The following is an 18,004-nucleotide window of genomic DNA, read 5'->3' as shown; positions in this document are numbered from 1 at the left end:
ATACCAGCCACATGAGACTCTGAAGCCTTCCCGTCAGGGGAAGCCAGCCTGGAATGGGTCAGAGCCTGCCACGGGTTCTGTCCTCAGAATGGCTCTGCAGACAGAGCCTTGCAGCCTAAGACACTGAGTGCTTTGGGCCTCTGGGTGCAGGGGAGGCCTCTCAGGATCACAAATGGCTCTCCATCTGGATCAGCACCCCTGCCACGTTCACTGCCACTCTGAAACCAGTGTCTGGTCCTTCCTCCTTACCTTTCACCCCTCACTCAGCTGGACCAGCGTAAGACTTGTGAGAGCAACCTGTTACGTAGGAACCTAAGTTAGTGAACGGTTCCTAAGCAAAGCACTCGGCAGGTCCGAGGTTTGGGTGGGGGAAATGAGCGCAGGAGCTGTGAGGACAGTCCGACTCTCGCAGTTCCAGCAACACAGACCCTCACCCAGCTATGTCCAGAATCTACACAGAAAGGTACCATGAGTTTTCAAGAAAGACACCCCAAAGCCTGGCCCAGGGGACCTTTTCCAAATATTACCCCTGGGTAATATTTCCTTTCAGAGGTGGCCAGCGCAGCCCCAGAGCGTCCCATGTCACCAGGAGTGCAGGCCCCGCCAGCAGTTTAGGGAAGACTGTTCCCCTAAACCAGCCTCCGTGTTGGAGGTTGGAGCAGCTTCCATGGCAAAGAAGAGAGGAAACAATGCGCTTTATAAAGAACCATATTTATTTTCATTTACAGCATCAAATACCATAAATAAAGCGAAACATCATTTGCTGTGTGCAAAATACAGGGTCCCGTGTGGCACTGTAAAGGACTACCAGAGGTCACAGACATGCGTTGCGAGGAGATGGATGGGGGGCTAGCTAAAGAGAAGGCTGAGAGGGAAGGAGGCCCTCTCTGGTTGACATTCTACAAAGGGAGGGAGACTCTGCAAGAGAAGACAAGACAGGAGCGATGACTTCGTACTGGCTAGAACGCGCACCAAGGCAGTGGAGCGACGCAGCAGCATGCAGGGCAGTGCAGACAGGCCGCGAGGTCAGCGTGGCTCTGGGCTGCATGCAGGACAGACGCCCCCTTCCGCCTGAGACCCCGAGGCCCAGCGCACAAGAGCTGCCCCGGAGCCAGCGGCACGGCTCCTTTCTCTAAAAGCACTTGGAGCGTCCTGCTGCCCCAGGTAATGAGTCAGAGGGCGCATGTGTCTGGGGCAGAGCCAGGGGGCGTGGACACCGGCTGCTCCAGACCTGGCCTGAGCCGGTCGTGTGTCACAGCCATCCCCGGCCCGGGACAATGACTGCTCCAATGGAAGCCTCTGCATCCTCTGGGCTTTATGAACCAAGAACAGCACGAGGAGCCACAGCAAAGCCCTCCTGTTTACAGCACAGGCTGCGGCAGGGAAAGGATTTGCCAGCGACGTTGTGGTTGTGTGTTCAAAATACAAAGCATGCATCAAACCTGTGATGAAGGCTGACAGCATTTTGTTTTAAACCCTTCCCAAAAGAGTCACCCATGGTTTTGATCAATAATCTTTAGACTAGAATCAATTTAAGAACGCTTGTTTGCAGGCACTTTCTCAGCAGCTACTAGACCGAAGTTCTTTTCCAAGGTGACGGAGCCCTGTCTAGCGTGCGGTCTCACAGCTGGGGGCACCGTCCCGGGGAGGTAAGTGGTGTCGCAGGAGAAAGGCACGCATGCGGGCTGCACGGGGAACCGCGGAGATGGGAGGCATGCAGCCGGTGTGGACCGGGTGGCTGGGTCAGAGGTAAGTAGAGTCAAACATGGCTTCCGAGCAGAACACCACCCCACATCGCTAACCCTCCATGCCATGGAACGAGTCCGTTAGTATGCAAGATGCTCACAGTTAGCACAACCAGGACCACGGCGGGGAGGGTGCGGCACGGAGAGCACGTTAGGCATTAGTACCACTCTCTGAAAATTGGCAAGAAAACCAGTCACCTCCGAGCAGAAGTGTGTCAGCCAAGAAGTGGGTGTAGCACTGGAAGGCTGAAACGAACTGGTGGCCACAGTGTAAGGTTGGAAAGAGAGAGACAGAAAGGAGAATTTAGTTTGGGGGGAAAAAGGAAAAAGACTGGTAACACAAAAGGCACGGGAGTTGAAGACAAGGCAACCATTGATAAAAGAGAAACTTCCCCAAACAGATCACTGCTTGCTTGAGACAGATGGACCTTTCTGGTAGTAACCGCCTACTCGTCTGCAAGAGCGGATGCGTGTAGATGGCCTAGGCCAATGCTCCCCCGCTCTCCCCTGGAGCGACACGTGTCCTAGGACCCCCCCGCCCCCGATCTCTCTTTGCCCCATTTTTACTCCCGTGTCCCAGACTCACTCTTGAATCTGCTGTGGAGGCCAAGAGGAGTCTGCCTCCTGGGATCCACCATGCATTTCGGTTCTGCCCACCAGGAAGGTTCAAAGCCTCGGAACAGACAAACATCTCCGGCTTCTGACAGGCACACCCTGTCTCACCAGAGTAATTCAAACCAGTCTCTTTCTGGCCGTAAATGACGTCCTCAGAGAGTTTAACTCTGGCTTCATGGAGCCCTCCACAAACATCTCAGCCCACCCTGAGCTGAAGACAGGAGCAGTGACACAGCTGTGCATGTGTCCATGTCATGACCTCAAGAATTTCCTTTTAGAATCAAACATAGCATGAATCCAGGGCTCCTTCCACCATGCTGAATATTAAAATTCCAGCAAAAATTTGGAAAAACCCAACGCAAGTCATCAGACTGAGAACGGTTCCAACAAGGACCGAGGTGTCAGTTCCCACAGACTGGGCCACAGCCATGCCCCCGTTTCCTCCAAGGACTTCAAGGAAGGGTTTGTAGAAATGCCTCTCCCATTCTTCCTGCCCTATAGATACTTATCTCCAAGCTCTCGAGCGCCCTGGCTCCTAACGCACACCAGCTTCCATCCTTCCTTAATCTAGAGGAGATCTCTAGAGTCACAAGTGCACGAGCCATCTCTGGCTTGGCGACTGTAGGTATCCTGAGCATGCTGGAAGGCCTCTGCCTTGTTCAAGCAGACCGAGCAGTGGCACACCTCTGGGCAGGGCAGGGTGCGGAGAGTGGAGGCCTCCCCCGGAAGCCCAGAGTGAACAACACAGGTAGGCCCGAGGCCTGTTTTTGCCCTTAATAGGGCATATTTCTTTGTATCAGTCAACAAATAGCTTCCACTCCCAGCCTCCCCTGCCAGTCAAGACACAGGAGGTCAGACACATTCCTTTGACAGTGTGAAAACAAATGGTTTCTGGCTGCTTTGACCAAATATGCATGGCAGCCGAGTGGCTAAGCAGCCAGCATGTCTGTAAGCAGGGCTCATCGCGCAGATCGCGCTTCCCAGAAATCCTATACCCGGAGGTGCTAACAAACAGCCTTAGTCGCAAAGCATGTGATCCGAGAGGGCAGATGATTCCCTCAGCCTGACCACTACGGACCCTGAGTGGCCTTGGCTCAGTCTGCAGCCTGGGTGGAGCACCGGATCGGGACCCCGGTGGGGGGGGGCGGGGCACAGTTCCTCTCCTGCAATGCACCAGCTCGCCAGAGCTCCGCATGGCCAGGGGCCACGGGGCCTCCCAGGCAGTGCTCATTAGCCGGAAGGGACAATGTATGTTTATGGCAATCTGCTTAAAACCCCACAGTCATTTGGCTGCGGTCTGGTTATGAGGGGAAAAACCTTAAAGCTACTAATTTTACATCAAAACGGGAGCAAAACAGTTGCCCTCCCTCTGGGCGGGCAGACCACAGCCGACTACATACTGCTGTGTGCTTTGTAAGGTTAATTCTACTGACCTACTCTTCTCTTCTACACTGCTGATGCTTTCGTGTTGCAAAAACCCTGTCCCCGTGGACAAGTGGCATCGGGGCACGTACGTCAAAAGGCACTGGTCAGTGGGTGGCACGCTCACGCGGTTTCTAGAAAAGCCCAAATCATCGTGTCACAGGCAGCGACCATGACCATGGACTGCACCGTGGAAGGGATTCATGATACCAGTTACAAACTTCAAACCGTGTTTAGAAAAACTGACACTCGTAGGAAAAGAAAAATGCTTTCTCTTGGCTTAATTAAAAGTTAAAAATTGAAATGTAAACCTAGAACTATGGCTCGCTTTGGTATAAAAGAAGTACAAAGCTATAAAAACATCCTTCATGTCGTCTGGCCCCGGCGCCGGGAGCAGATGTCCACCCTGACGGAGTCAGGCGCAGATGGCCGGCCGGTGTGAAACCCTTTGGCTTTGAGCGAACTGGCCAGAGAATGCCGGGCTTCCCGGCCTGAGCCTCAGCTAACTGCGAACACACTGCCGTCTAGACCGGACATGTGAGGGCGCTTTGGGGTGCTGGGCACTTCAGCGGAGTTTCACCGGGAAGCATCTGAGCACCCAGCTGCGGATGGTCTCCAGGGACTCCTCGGACTCCTGGTACATGGAGGCCAGGACCTCGGAGAACACCCAGAGGAGGGGCAGCCCGAGGCTCAGGAGCTCGTACGTGTAGCAGTAGTTGTAAGCATTGTCCCTGAAATGAAGGCCGGCCGCACGCAGGAGTCCCCGAATCCAGTTAAGCAGGCTCTGGGGAACGTGAAGCAGGCCCCAAGGCAGCACCAGGGGCCAGCTTAGCGCCTTCCTAAAGAAGGAATTAGGGATACCTGAAGGGCTGCCTTCGGGCGTGCCAATGGCAGCAGCTGCGCAAGAACTTTCCACAGGGGTGTCTCGCCGAGGGGCCTCTTGCTCTTTCCACGGTCCCTCCTCCTGAGAGAGGGAGCAGAGAGAGGTGTTTAGTCCCTGATTCTCACAGAGCGGGGCTCCGATGAAGCAGAGACAGCCAACGCAAACAGACCGCGGCAGACCCTGCGTTTTACAACCAGCCCCACCCCCCAAATAACAGCCCTCATACACCGCTGAAGGGGGCTGAATATGGGCATGGCGTTCCTGGGGCCAATGTGACCACAGGGTTCACAGGTCTTCAAAACACACGTCCTTTTAAAAAACAAACAAAAAAAATGCACACACATCCTTTGACTTAGAAATCCTATTTCCAGTGATCTGCCTCAGTAAATAATTTGAAACAGGGACAAAGATGTGCATACAACAATGCTTGCTGTGAAAATAGCTATAAGGTAAAAATATGACACAACAGAAACATTCAGCAACATGGGAGTCGTTGAATAAATTATTAACCATCTTTTACAGGCATCAAAAATGATGTTCCGAAAGACTTTTTAATGCTATGGGGAATGGTTCTTGATATCCTGTTAAATTATAAAAAGAAGGATATGAAAGTGTAGTGACAGGATTCCAACTAGGTTAAAAGACATTCACATAAGGCCATGTCACAAAATGGTAGTTATGGGTTTCTCAGAATAGAGTGGTGATGACCTAACTTTCCTTCTTTACACACTTCATTTACCCATTTTTCTGCATTAAGCCTCTCTGGCTCGTATAATCTGAAAAGGGCTGCACTGTGTGGGTCCTTGCTGGAGGGGGTGGTTACTCAAGCGGGAGAGAAGGTATTTGCTGAGAGCTGCTGCAGGGGACGCTATCACCAGCTGTCCATACATTCAGCAGCCTGTCACTCTGTTGATATCCAAGAGCGTGGGGAAAACACTTAGGGAAAGGTAGGCCCCACAGGGGGCATCCCTGCATACAACACTGTGGTCACGTGGGCCCCACGCGTGGGGGGCCCTGCAGTTTCCACATGGCTAGGCATACAGTCCCATTCCTGGGACACAGGAAAGCTCACTGGGCAGCCAGCCTCCAGAATGGGATAAACGCGGGGGGCTAGCAGAACAGCCACCTACGCCTTCGCCTACGCCTTATCATTTATTGAACCCTTGTTACGAGGCAGGTGTGTGCCGAGCGTGTTACTAGTTGCCAGGTGTGACTTTCTTGCCCTCACGGGGCCGTGGAAGGTGGGGATACTGGTGAGGACACACAGTAGGTGCCACCACTGCCGGTATACAGCAGGCACTCGTGGCCTCCCGGGCCCGCTGGAGGTGGCCTCTCTCTCCAGCAGGATCTCCTAGCTCCCAGAACAGCTCCCCCGGGGATGCCACATTCCTTGGGAAGCGTTGGGGCGTCCCAGAGCCTCAGGCAGAAAGACCGTCCACGCCGCACATACTGTATGGACTGTCAGCTTTATCTGTGGGTTTCAGCCCCTCCAGGGCCAGAAACTCTGGCCTCGCTTGGAGGGACCCTTGAAAACTCTCCTACCCAGGGGCCTTCCCTGTTTCACCAGCACTTTCAAGACAAAACATACCTCTCTTTGTTGCTTCAACTCTGCTCGTCTCTTCCTTTGCTGAGTGTTGGTCTTAAAGTGAATGAAATGAGGCTTGCAGAAAAACTTGCCTGTAAAGAGAAACACACACACACGTGCATGCACGGGTTTTCTCCTATAAATCAGAGCTGCAGCAGATACAAGCCGATGTCTGCCCCTGTGTAGGTCAAGGAATGCCAATATGGGAGTAAGCCCAGGAGACTTCACACTTGGTTTCTGTCCCCTGTTTTAAAGAAGCCACACTGAGGTGAGGACCCTTTGCTGCCTTCGAGGCAGGCTGCAGCAATGGGGGGAGGCGGGGATGATGGGGATGGGGCTGAAGCCCTCAGACAGTCCCTAAGCCAAACCGAGGCCAAGTCCCTTCCCAGGGCCGGCTGCCAGGCTGCAAAATGGACAGCTCTAGATATCAGCACTGTTTCCAGTTCGCAGTCCTTCCTGGGGCCCCTGGAGGTAGGAAAGGCTCGGAACAGATGGCAGCAGTGATGGGGAGGAAAAGACCCAAGTGTGGCCTGCCTTGGTCCCCGGCCATGGCCCAGGACGATTGGGCACCTTCCAGAAACCCTTCTTTATTTGCTGTTACAACAGTAACCTCAGTAACAATGGCACAACAGAAAAAACTCATCCAGGACTCACAATATAGCAGACACTGCTCTGAATGATTCCCATGAATTAACTCACATGAACAACCTCGCAACAGCCTTATGAGCTAAGAGCTATTATTATCCTCGTTTTATAGATGACGTAACGGAAGGACCGAGAGGTTAGGTAACAGGCCCAAGGTTGTGTGGCTAGTTAACGGTTCATTCTGGCAGGCTGCTTGTAAAAGGGGAGGCTGCTATTATGATCACTTTTGTAAGACATACTTTGTAAATAAAAACATTAACATATTATCATTTATTGAACCCTTGTTACGAGGCAGGTGTGTGCCGAGCGTGTTACTAGTTGCCAGGTGTGACTTTCTTGCCCTCACGGGGCCGTGGAAGGTGGGGATACTGGTGAGGACACACAGTAGGTGCCACCACTGCTGGTATACAGCAGGCACTCGTGGCCTCCCGGGCCCGCTGGAGGTGGCCTCTCTCTCCAGCAGGATCTCCTAGCTCCCAGAACAGCTCCCCCGGGGATGCCACATTCCTTGGGAAGCATTGGGGCGTCCCAGAGCCTCCAGAGGACAGGAGCCCAGACCAGAGGGCAGCGCTGTCCCCGGAACCTGGGAGTTACCTTCATCACCGTCGAAGGCGTAGGTGGCCAGGCGCAGGGTGGTGGCACAGACGCTGCAGCGGAAACACTCTCGGTGGAAGAAGTGGCCCTCGGCGCTCAGCCGCTCCATCACGTACACGCGCTTCCTACAGAAGTAGCAGGTGTCGCTGCCACCCAGGTTCAGGGGGAACGCCTTCTGCGTGGATTCCTGGGGGCACAGGGTGGCGGGAGAGAAGCGCCGCGCGTCAGGGCTGCCCCCATGTCTCGCAGGGTGAGGCTGAGACTCTTGGAAAATTCTGAGCTCAATCATGGGGACCTCACGGGCTCCTGTGTGCGCTCATGTCACTGCAGGCACTGCAGCCGAGACTGAGGGGCGGGAGGACACGCTCCCAGCACAGACCCCAGCCCCGCACGGGCTGCTGTTCCTTTTGTGCCCCGGAAGGCCAGCTGGCAACGAGGGAGGCCCAGGAGGGGCTCCTCCCGAGGCTGGCCGCTCCGGTTTGGGGTGGGAGTGGCGTCTCTCCGTCTGACAGAGTGGGCATCCCTCACAAACATGCCTGCCCAGCGACGCAGTCCCCAGGAATCTGCCCCAGGGATAGGTGCTGCCGGTCCAGAGGGAGGTCCCTGAAAGAGCGCCTTCCACACCCTTGTCCCCTGCAGGAACTTTGCCAAACTGCTGCAGAGAACTGCAGGAAAGGGAGAGCTGTGTCCTCTAGCCCCTGGGGCTGCCAGACAAATTCCTAAATGCAAGGGCGGAGGATGAGGGCCAGGTAGCGGTGCGCCTGGGGGGTCCTGAGGGGATGTGTCAAAAGGAAACCAAAAGAATGGTCCATCAAATGGCGGTGACGGCAGCAGGCAGCCTTGTTTGGAGAAGGGAGAATTCAGAGGGAAGAGTATCTCTCTGTTACTGGATTCTCAGTCCAGTGCAAAAGGGCTACTTGGGCTGGGCGCCAAATACTGATGGTAAGGGGTTTCACTGAGCTTCCGAGCCCCAGACAGCAGGGGACAGGCTCTGCCTCGTGAAATGACCTATAGGGGAGCTGAGTGAGGTTTGTCACTCAGAAAATGCAGCCCTCCCTCTAACCTCGGCACCGGTCTACCCCATTCTCACGCCTCCTGTCCACGAGAAGGGGGCTTCAGGTGGGCCAGGCCATTCTCCCTGGGAGACCAGAGCCGGTGTCTGCGGGTAAAGGCTGAGGGGTGTGCATCCTTACCAGGTCTGGAGAGGTGGCCTGGGTCTTAGGTCTGTGATCATTCATGTACAGATTGACCAGGACTTCAGCTGCAGCCCCTATTCCGCTGGACACTCTCCCTACCGTCAGCTACCCAAGAGCAGAGGTAGAGGAGACAGAGACAAAGGTAGAGGCCAGTTAGCACTGAGAAGGAAAGCGCGAACAGACTGGATGTGGGACAGGGCTCCACACCCACATGCAAACAGCACCCAACGTCCCAGGAGAGGCAAAACCAGCCTAGAGCGGGCAGCGGGCACTCTGGAGATGGAGAGAAGGACAGAAATGGAACCCTGGGGCCCCAGGGGGAGCCAGGCGACTTGTAGAACCAGCCCTGTGGGCGTGCAAGGCCTTCAGGATTCGAGTTTCTTGGTTCACAGATGGGGTAAATGAATCCCGGAGAGAGAAAGGGAGCTATCCCAGGCCACTTAGCAAATTCGTGCAAGATTCAGAACTCTTCTCAGGTCTGAGCCCCAGCCTGGATGCCCTCACACCCGAAGGAACCGGGACCTTGCAGACAGACAGCTGTACGGCAGCCCCCCTCCCGTAGAGATCCCTCCTCTCTGCAGGGCTGTGAGCTGCTGCTTCACCTGCTTCCTGAGCAGGAGCGCCCCCTCATCCCCCACCCCAGCCTGGGAGGAAGGGTTAGGACCCCAGCTCCACCATGCACCAGTTGTGAGACTGGGCACAAAACTCTCAGATTCGGAGCTCAGTTTCCTTATTTAGTAGGATTGGGAAAATGGTGCCCGCCTCACGGATGTGCGGGAAGAACTGAGGGAGAGAACGGGCGTTCGAGTGACTGGTGCTCGGTGGGGTGGGCCAGGAGGAGCTGGACTCCTCCCTCCCCGTTTCCTGAGTGCAGCAGGTCCCAGCATGCCTTGCAGCCTCCGCATGGCTGGGGAGCAATGGTGGTGTCTGAGCTGAGACGCCCCCAGGCCTACAGAAGCGGTGACTGGGACAGGAGGGAGGAGGCCACAGGATGGGTACTCGCCACGCGCTCCAGGCGGCAGTGCCCGGAGGCCCCAGGCCCGTGCTGGCAAGTCAGCTCCGTGGGGGCCCTGGGCACCACTGCCCGGCAGGTGCAGGTGCCTGTGCTCTGGAGGGCATGATGGCCACCCCCACCTGGGAGTGCCTGCTTCCCCACCCACGTGTCCTGCAGCCGGGGCAGGTGGAGCTGCCAGCCCCAGCAGACATGGCAGCAAATCCCACCTTGCTCCCCGTTGCCCACCAGCTATGAAAGGCCACCCCGGGAGCAGCACGGTCTCCTCTTTAGGGAGGCACACACCACAGGAAGGGATTCTGTAAGCACTGTTTCTGATCCCAGGATCCGGGAAGAAAGTACGCTCCAGACCCTCCCCAGCCTCGGAATCTTGCTTCTGGGAGGTGCAGCGGGAGAGAACAGTGGCACAGGGGGACAGCCGCGGCAACGGAAAACAACAGGGACAGGAGCGGTTGAAGGAACGCCCTCAATCTAAACCCAGGACTGCTCCCAGGAGGCCACATCTGATCTGCTACAGAAGCCTCAACTATAAAGCGAGAAGTTCAGGGGGCGGCAGTGTGAATGGCAGCGGTCCCCCAGCTCCCGGTAGCAGAGCCCAGCCTCAGAAGCTGAGACCCGCTTACTGGATTCCAGCAACAGTACTGCCACCACAAGGACGCCAGGCAGGCCGGGGAGAATGAGAAGACCCAGGGGTCCCCTGCTCCCTTTCTCATTAAGGAAGCCCTCACGCTCACAGCCACTTTGGAACAGGCACTTGGACCACATGTGGGGCTCTTGGGGATTGTGGCAGGCCGTGGGCCTGCTAGGTAGGGGGTCTGACCCCCTGGCTCAGACAGACGGGAGCCCCTCAGACTTTACAAAGATTCCCTCTTCCCGGGAGCCGCAGCGGCCAGGCCAGTTACCCCAGACCCACTTCACCCCCCGAGCTGGCCCCAGCTGGGAGATATCAGGCTTCTGCTTCCAAGCACACTTTCTGCCATTTACAGGATGTCACACATGCCAAGAAACTTGCTCCGGCTTCTCAGAAAGGTTCAGGTGCACTGGGTCAGGACAATAAGCCATTGTTTGCCTGATGTTCCATCTGCCACTGGGACCCCCCCGCCCCCACCACAGGCCCCTCAGAAAGGGGCTGAAGAATACCAACTACTTCTTGGGTTTATATCAAAACAAAGAGGGGAGGGAAGACAGAGGTCAGATTTACCTCTCTGCCCACACTGCCCTTGTGTGGCTGTCTCCAGTGGCCCAGTGTGTGAACTGGCTCTGAGGCACTCTCCCAGAAAAACTCCATGGTGATGCCATGATACCCACGCACAATTACCGCCTCCCTTGAGTTAGCAGGCATTGAGCCTATACTTTCCGAAGCTTTAAATACAAGTCCCTAATGGGACCTTATTAACCACTTAGCTAATAAGCACTTCGTGCCGCTGAGCTTTTGTGCAATCCTGACTTAAGGAACAATTACAGAAGCACGCCGAGGGCTGGAAGGTTGCTGGCAGGTGTCACCAGAGCCATGCATGTGCTCATGGACTTGCTTCATTGTTCTGCCAGGACAGGGCCCTGTCCAGGTCACCTGGCCATGTGACCTAGGATGAAGACAAAACCTGGTCTTTCAGTATGGCCCAGAAAGACTCCTTTCTCCCAGTTGCAATCATAGCCCCAGTCCATTGCCACGGCTTTCCTAAGAATAACGAAAGCACCCTTAAGGAGAGCAGCACTGGGTCTCCCTTCCCAACTGGATGGAAACCAATTCAGAGTCACCACTGGCCAATACCAAGAGGTGGACTGGACTTTCTGCAGAGGTCACAAGGAGACCCGTGATGGAGCACTCATCTCAAGGGATGAGGGGGGTGTCCCCTGAAGCCCACCCCAAAGACCAGTGTGGAGGCAGACATTGCCCTGAGGATTACGGGTTCTCTTCCGTTTCTTGTCAACAGGAGGCCTTACTGGCTCCAGCAGAGTGAGGACATGACCAGCCAGACGAGTGCTAGCTCTCTTCTCCTCAAACCATCAGTGGTAAACGACCAGGTTTTGCTTAAAACAGCACAAGACAAAAAAACTCTAGTCTGTTGTGACCTGGTATTTCCGGACGCAATAAACATGAATTACTGGAAACAGGACCACACGCCTGGCTGTGTGGCAACGTCAGTTTGCTCTACAAGTGTCTAACGCTCACTCTCACTTGCTGTGCTCATTGGGTCACAGACCAGTACCTGCCCACGGACCACACTTTTGAGTAGCATTGCTCTAACCAACCAAGCTCTTGGGATCCTAAGACAGAGATCAATTTGTAGAGAAACTTCCAGAAAACTCATCCTGGCACTGGCCTCAGAGTGAGATCCAGGGGTTCTCAGCAAGGAGATTCATGCTTTAAAAGGCAGGCCGTATATGTTGCTGCGGAGGACTCGTCAAGACGGGAGTTTGTAATTTGGGAGCGTTTATTTAGATTTAGCCAAAAATGATCCCGTCCCAGTCACTAGTTTTTTTTTTTTTTTAAAAGATTTTATTTATTTATTCGACAGAGATAGAGACAGCCAGCGAGAGAGGGAACACAAGCAGGGGGAGTGGGAGAGGAAGAGGCAGGCTCATAGCAGAGGAGCCTGATGTGGGGCTCGATCCCATAACACCGGGATCACGCCCTGAGCCGAAGGCAGACGCTTAACCGCTGTGCCACCCAGGCCCCCCCCAGTCACTAGTTTTTAAAGAAGTGGTTATTCTGGAGGGCCACGGGGCTGCTTTTGCAAACCTTAATGTATCTTTCAATATTCTTGTAATTTTGAAGACTTGGAGTATTTCCTACTACCCTCTTCCCCCTTTCGAATTCTAATTATTTTTTAGTTAATCAGAACAAGCTGGAATGCCTGGACATTCCTGGTGGGCCATTATCTCACATTATATTAGATTAATCTCACATACACCATTTTCCTTCTGTGAGCCTCAGCTTCCTCATCTGTAAAATGGGGAGACCACCGCCATCCTTGCAGGGCTGCAAAAAATGGTCACCATAGAATCCAGGCCACACCTCACATGGTGTGGGGCTCCCACGAAACACTCTGCAGGGAGTTAATGAGTTCAAAGCACCACCATTGGCATGGCTTTACATTTCCATGTTCTAGAACTCTTTCCCTTTCTTAGATGGTCTTCACTCTGGGAAACTCTAGGTCACTTGGGTTCCCTCCTCTGCATGAACAAGAATAATATGGCCTACTCAGAATGAGCACGTGGGCTTCTCTTCGATGAGTCGACCCAGATTCAAACATGGTGACATAACTGTCATCCCCAGCACCACCCCAGAGGCTGCAGATGGCTGGACCCCCACAAGCAGGCACCTCTGAGGCAATCCTAGCACTCTGAGCTCAGAAGTGACCACTAGTCCCTGGCTACATGTTGGAGCCTTTCTCACCCAGCTCCGAGCTGGCCCAGCTCCCTTCTGGTTTGCATTCCCTGATGTCATGACTATGTTTTACTCAACTCTGCACTCCTGGCACAGGGCATTTGCTCTGAATGAAGGAGGAAGCAGGTTCCTGGGCCCACCTGTGTCCAAACAATGCTAACTTCCCCCTTGGGCCTGGAACTCAGCTAAGAATACCAGGTGTCTGGCCCGCTATAAGCATCATGGACTCACACAGCTCAGGCAGGATAAGGGTGGAGGTTCTAGGACCTCAAAGCTGAGGGCTCACAGGAAGGGGAGGTTTCGACAGGCAGGGTCAGAGGAGGCCTCCTGGGCCCATTGGGGCCAAAATTCCCCTCTAAGGAGTCCCTGGGGCAGAAACATCATAGGACAGGCTGTAGTTCTGGGTGCCCAGTGATATGCTCAGGGCAAGAGCGAGAGAGGGCAAGGATTGAAACCACCTTGTTTGAGAGGGTCCGGAAATGACAACCTCAGAGTTGAGACTCGGTCAGGCCTTTGGGGCTGTGACCTCCCCATGGGTGCCCACGTCTGCATCTGTGTCTCCTGGCGCCAGGCACTGTGCTATGGTCATATGTGTGCGGCCCTCAGAGCCTTGCAAGGTGGGTCTCATAATCCCCCTTCGCAGATGGACAGCTGAGGTTCAGAGAGGCTCTAACTCACCTGAGGCCGCACCGTTCTTAAGTAGCTGGGATGGAAATGGAAATCTGAAGGTGACTTCTTTGCCTTTAGAAAGAGAGGAATCAACATGCATTTCAGATTCATAAATCTCATTTAGATTTCTTCTGGAAAATTCTCCTCCTCTGGAGAAAGAGCACATTGACTGGACACTTCAGGCAATCTACCTTTGCCAGGTCACTGCATCATTCCTGTCACTCTCAAGGCCAGCTGCTGTCACCTGCAGTCTATAGGTTGGGGGACTGAGGCGATGGGAGGTCCACCAACTCCTCCAAGGTCACATGGTGAGTCCTTGGTGCTCTGACTCTCGGCCCATGCTCTTCTCCCTAGAGCACCCTGCTTCCCTGACACACACCAGCACGCCGCAAATTAAAATCCCCCAGGCTGGGATGTGCACAGGACACCTCCAAAGGCAGTCTTATCCCAGGAACAAAGAGAAGGATGAGGAGGTTAGGGGCAGCCTTGAGATCTATCCTTGTATCAAGTGAAAGGAAGACATCGTGCCCGGCCAAGACTTACATAGGTTTCCTCTAATGTGCAAATCTCTCCCATAAGCCCTGCAAATCCAGTTTTAAAACAAACACCTCCACGTAGAAAAAGCTCCGTTTGTAATGCACATTGTTCTTCTGATCCAGAAAGACAAACCACAACACCCCGCCCCCCTTGCTCCTTGGCACAAATATTCAGCCACCATCTTGTTCCTGCAAGAGCTCACCAGCCTTGACAAATGGCTAGCAGCCATGCCAGGTGCCAAATCGACAGCGGCTCCCTGCTTGAAAAAAGGAGTTAACTGATGGTTGATAGGGGGTCATGACACTACAGGAGGGCTGGTTTGACGGGAGGGACGAGTTGAACGAGTGCTGGAGACACACGGTTGGACATGATCCCCAGCTGGCTCTCTGAAAGACAAGACCCTGGTGAAGATCTAGACCCTCAATGAGAGGACCTCAATATGCCCTGTGACCCTTCAGGCCAAACGCCCAGCAGCATCACTGAACCTTAGAGCAAATGCCTAGCTGAGACAGCCGTCTGAAGGCATAGCCCTGGCCACATCTCTCGGAACGGGTGACCCAAGTCTGCATCCCTGTAACACGTGGTCCTCACCTGGGTTTGGCTAGGTCTGTTCCCACATGGGGTGTGTGTGGGGGGGTTATCCCTGGATCCTCAGAATTGGATTGTAGGGCTCTAGGGCAGGAATAGAGACATGCTGCCTGTCTCAAGTTTGCCAAGGACTAAACATCAGTTTCCAAGTGCATTTTCCTTCCTCTGGCTTCCCTGAATGGAGCTGGGCTTGGGCCCCTGGGCAATGACAGCAGCACATGATCACCTGGAAAGAAGCACTGCTCCAGGCTCTCTCCAGAGGAGAGGCTCCCAGAGCTGCTTTAGGACTGAATGAAGTTTGTCACCAGGTTGTCACTGACTTTAAGGGACAGCCAATTCTCTCTGTCGGGGAGGCTGTCTTTCTGCCAGATTCTGCATGCAGAAAACCCAGTGCTGAATCAGTGGTAGGGTGGGGTCCAGGAGAGGGAGGGAGATTGGTGGTGGGGGATGGGGAGATTGCAGGGCCACTGGCAATATCCTCTCTGAGATTGCCTGACACTGGAAACTCACTACTTGTTCCTGTCCGCAATGGCTTCACAGTGAGAGCTGGATGGTGCTGTGAATGTTCAGTCCAAACTAAGTCCTTTTTACAAACGGAGAGACTAAGGCACAAAGAGTGTCTTGCCCCCTGTCCCAGGGTGGCCCTAAGAGATCTCCACTCACTCCCAGCCTCACTGGGAGAGGCCCAATTACACCATCACCTGATGGCCAAGGCTGGCTAAGGAGATGGGATAAGAAAAACAGGGTGTGGCTGTCCCACCACAACCTAGTAGAAATAAGGAGCAAAGCTGTAGCGGGGAGCAGAGGGCCTGGGACTGGCCAGCCCAGAGCCCACCATTTGCAGCTTTCAGTGCACCTGGGTGTGGCACTCTCCACGGTTATAGCCTCGGAGCTGGTGTGTCTGACAAGGCCTCCCATTCATGCTTGGCTGCTGTGGTACAGAGAACACTGGGCTGGGGGCAGGAGGCCCCCTCGCCCCTTTATGTTCCTACCTGTGGCTCTCCTCCTGCTCAGTGCTCTTTCCTAGGAGGCATGCCCCCCCACAACCGCATTTAACATTGTTTCCCCAGCATGCCAGCTCCCAGCTACCTGCTATAATTTTTCCATAGGAAGTATATCTTGTCTTTTGATGTATTATATAATTTACCTACACATTACATTATCATTGATTGTTGATTTCCACCCACTGGGATACAAGCCTCATCAGGGAAGGAACGTAAATCCGGATCACTGATGGACATCCCAAGGGCCCAAGCTCCTGACACTGAGCCGTCTGTGGTTTAATAAATGTTTGTGGAATGGCCAAATGATCACTTGCTGGCTCGCTAAATGCGGGACATTGTTTAAAGGCTGCTTGAGGAGCCCGACAGAGGAGCAGCTGAGGACCTCAGTGGAGCATGATGGTGATGGAGCAATGCCTCCTGACAAGAAGTGTCTCTGTCATACTCTGGTGGCCTGCATGAGCCTGGGCAGACTGCCTGATGCCAGCACCCGGAGCTCGAACGCCTACTGGAAACCAAGTCAGGGAACTTGGGAAGTGTGGAGGCATTTCTTGCCCCAGCTCTGCCCTCAAGCCAGGCCACCCTGAGCATGAAAGAACGGCAAAGGCTAGAGGGGACGCTGACCAGGGCCAGCCAGGGGGCCGGGCGGGAGAGAAGCATGGTGCGGGCGCAGCCGCCCAGCCAGGAGCTCGAGCCACTGCCTATCTGTGCCCAGGCACCCAGGCCCCTTCTCATCCGGTCAAGGGCACCATAACAGGAAGCACCCTCCAGGGGAGACTCCTCACCCGAGCCGGGCAAAAGGGCTTCTCTGGAGCTTTGGTGATGACGATGACAAAAATGCCAGTCCCCACCGAGACAGCTCGCTACCACATGAGCCAGGAATTGCCCTCTTGCTGATGAGAAAATACAGAAGCCCAGACAGGTCAGGCTGCTGGTCTGTGCTTCAGCCTAACAGCACGGAAGCAACCGCGCAGTAACTGTGATGGGTGACATTCAGCCCTGCACGCCGAGGTAAGCCTGGGGAGCGAGACACACCAGGTGTGTTTGGAGGGGCACAGTTTGTGAGGAGGAGACCAAAACCCACTTCCCAAGCAACAGCTGATGAAGTGGGCTTCACATTCGTTTTCAGGCTCATCCAGTCAGGGGCCAAGCTTCCTGGAGACCACCCCTCTCCCACCCCAGCCTGGTAGTGTTCTCAGCATACCTGGTAATAGGAGGACAGTGGAAACCACGAAAAGTGCTCCAGAAACCCAATTTACAAATTGTTCTAGAGTTGCATTTCGTGATCTACTTAAAGTTAGCATCTCCCCTCCTCCCCTCCTCTGAGCCAACACTGACCTGCTACCTGAGTCATCCTTCTAGAACACAGAGCAGTGGCTTCAGTGGCTCTAAGAGGGCAGAATGAAACTCCTTAACATGAAGAGTGGGCTGACTTCCACTCTCATCCTCCACACTCCCATAAATACTTTTATTCCCAAAGCAAGTTGCACCGGAATCTTCTTTCTGCTCACACAAGCCATCTGCCTTCCTTTGCACATGCCAGACCTTTCTAGAACCTTTGCCCTTTCCCTTCCAGGGAACCCTTGACACTTGGTTCCCATATTGTCTCCTCTGCGAATCCCTTCCAGGCTTCTCCCCTCTGGGTTCCTATAAACTTGCCCTTTATATCCTTCAGAATTAAGGGATAGTATTGAAAAGGAGTAGATTCGCCATGTGAGACCACCATCTTGTTAGGTCAAAAACAGCCAGACTGGCAATCTCCTATGTAAAATGTTGCTCATTTCTAAGCTAATGTGCTGTTTGTCCTCCAAACTGGAGTAAGAGAGCTGTGCCACCGTCCTCCTTGTGTCAGCATCTGGCACATGGCAGCATACCGTGGGTGCCCAATTAATGCTTGCTGGATGAACAGCACGGTTGGACACATTTTTTGTGTTCGCCTGTTCCGCTTTGTTGCTTGCTCCAACACAGAAACCACCGAATCCAGGACTGCTGTAAAGGACCGCATTTTCATCGCAGCCAAAGCAGCCAAAGCAAGCTCCAGACGCTGTCTACGCAGGTCAAGCAGAGCATGAGAACATCTCAGGACATGCAGGGAGTGGGGGAAGCTAATTGTTCAGGACG

The 18,004-nt window shown here is 54.1% G+C and overlaps 1 protein-coding gene across 15 annotated transcripts in view; it reads right to left on the bottom strand.

The window, feature by feature from the left end:
* MICAL2 (microtubule associated monooxygenase, calponin and LIM domain containing 2) overlaps window positions 1–18,004 on the bottom strand; it is a 177,956-nt gene that overhangs the window by 40,434 nt on the left and 119,518 nt on the right. For 3 of the 15 annotated variants that reach the window (XM_034645368.1, XM_034645369.1, XM_034645372.1), the window contains 5 exons: window positions 13,767–13,829; window positions 8,683–8,790; window positions 7,490–7,676; window positions 6,254–6,342; window positions 4,644–4,746 (listed from right to left, as the gene is read on the bottom strand). In XM_034645368.1, coding sequence (XP_034501259.1) covers window positions 4,644–4,746; window positions 6,254–6,342; window positions 7,490–7,676; window positions 8,683–8,790; window positions 13,767–13,829 — 550 coding nt within the window. Of the gene's footprint in view, window positions 1–690; window positions 919–1,595; window positions 4,747–6,253; window positions 6,343–7,489; window positions 7,677–8,682; window positions 8,791–13,766; window positions 13,830–18,004 lie in introns of those variants that run through there. The other 12 variants (XM_034645378.1, XM_034645381.1, XM_034645367.1 and 9 more) reach the window with 9 other exon arrangements.

Source organism: Ailuropoda melanoleuca, chromosome 16 (assembly GCF_002007445.2).
Source record: "Ailuropoda melanoleuca isolate Jingjing chromosome 16, ASM200744v2, whole genome shotgun sequence".
Classification (NCBI taxonomy): Eukaryota; Metazoa; Chordata; class Mammalia; order Carnivora; family Ursidae; genus Ailuropoda; species Ailuropoda melanoleuca.
The sequence above is the reverse complement of the archived record's forward strand: the minus strand, read 5'-3'. Positions and strand labels throughout refer to the sequence as shown.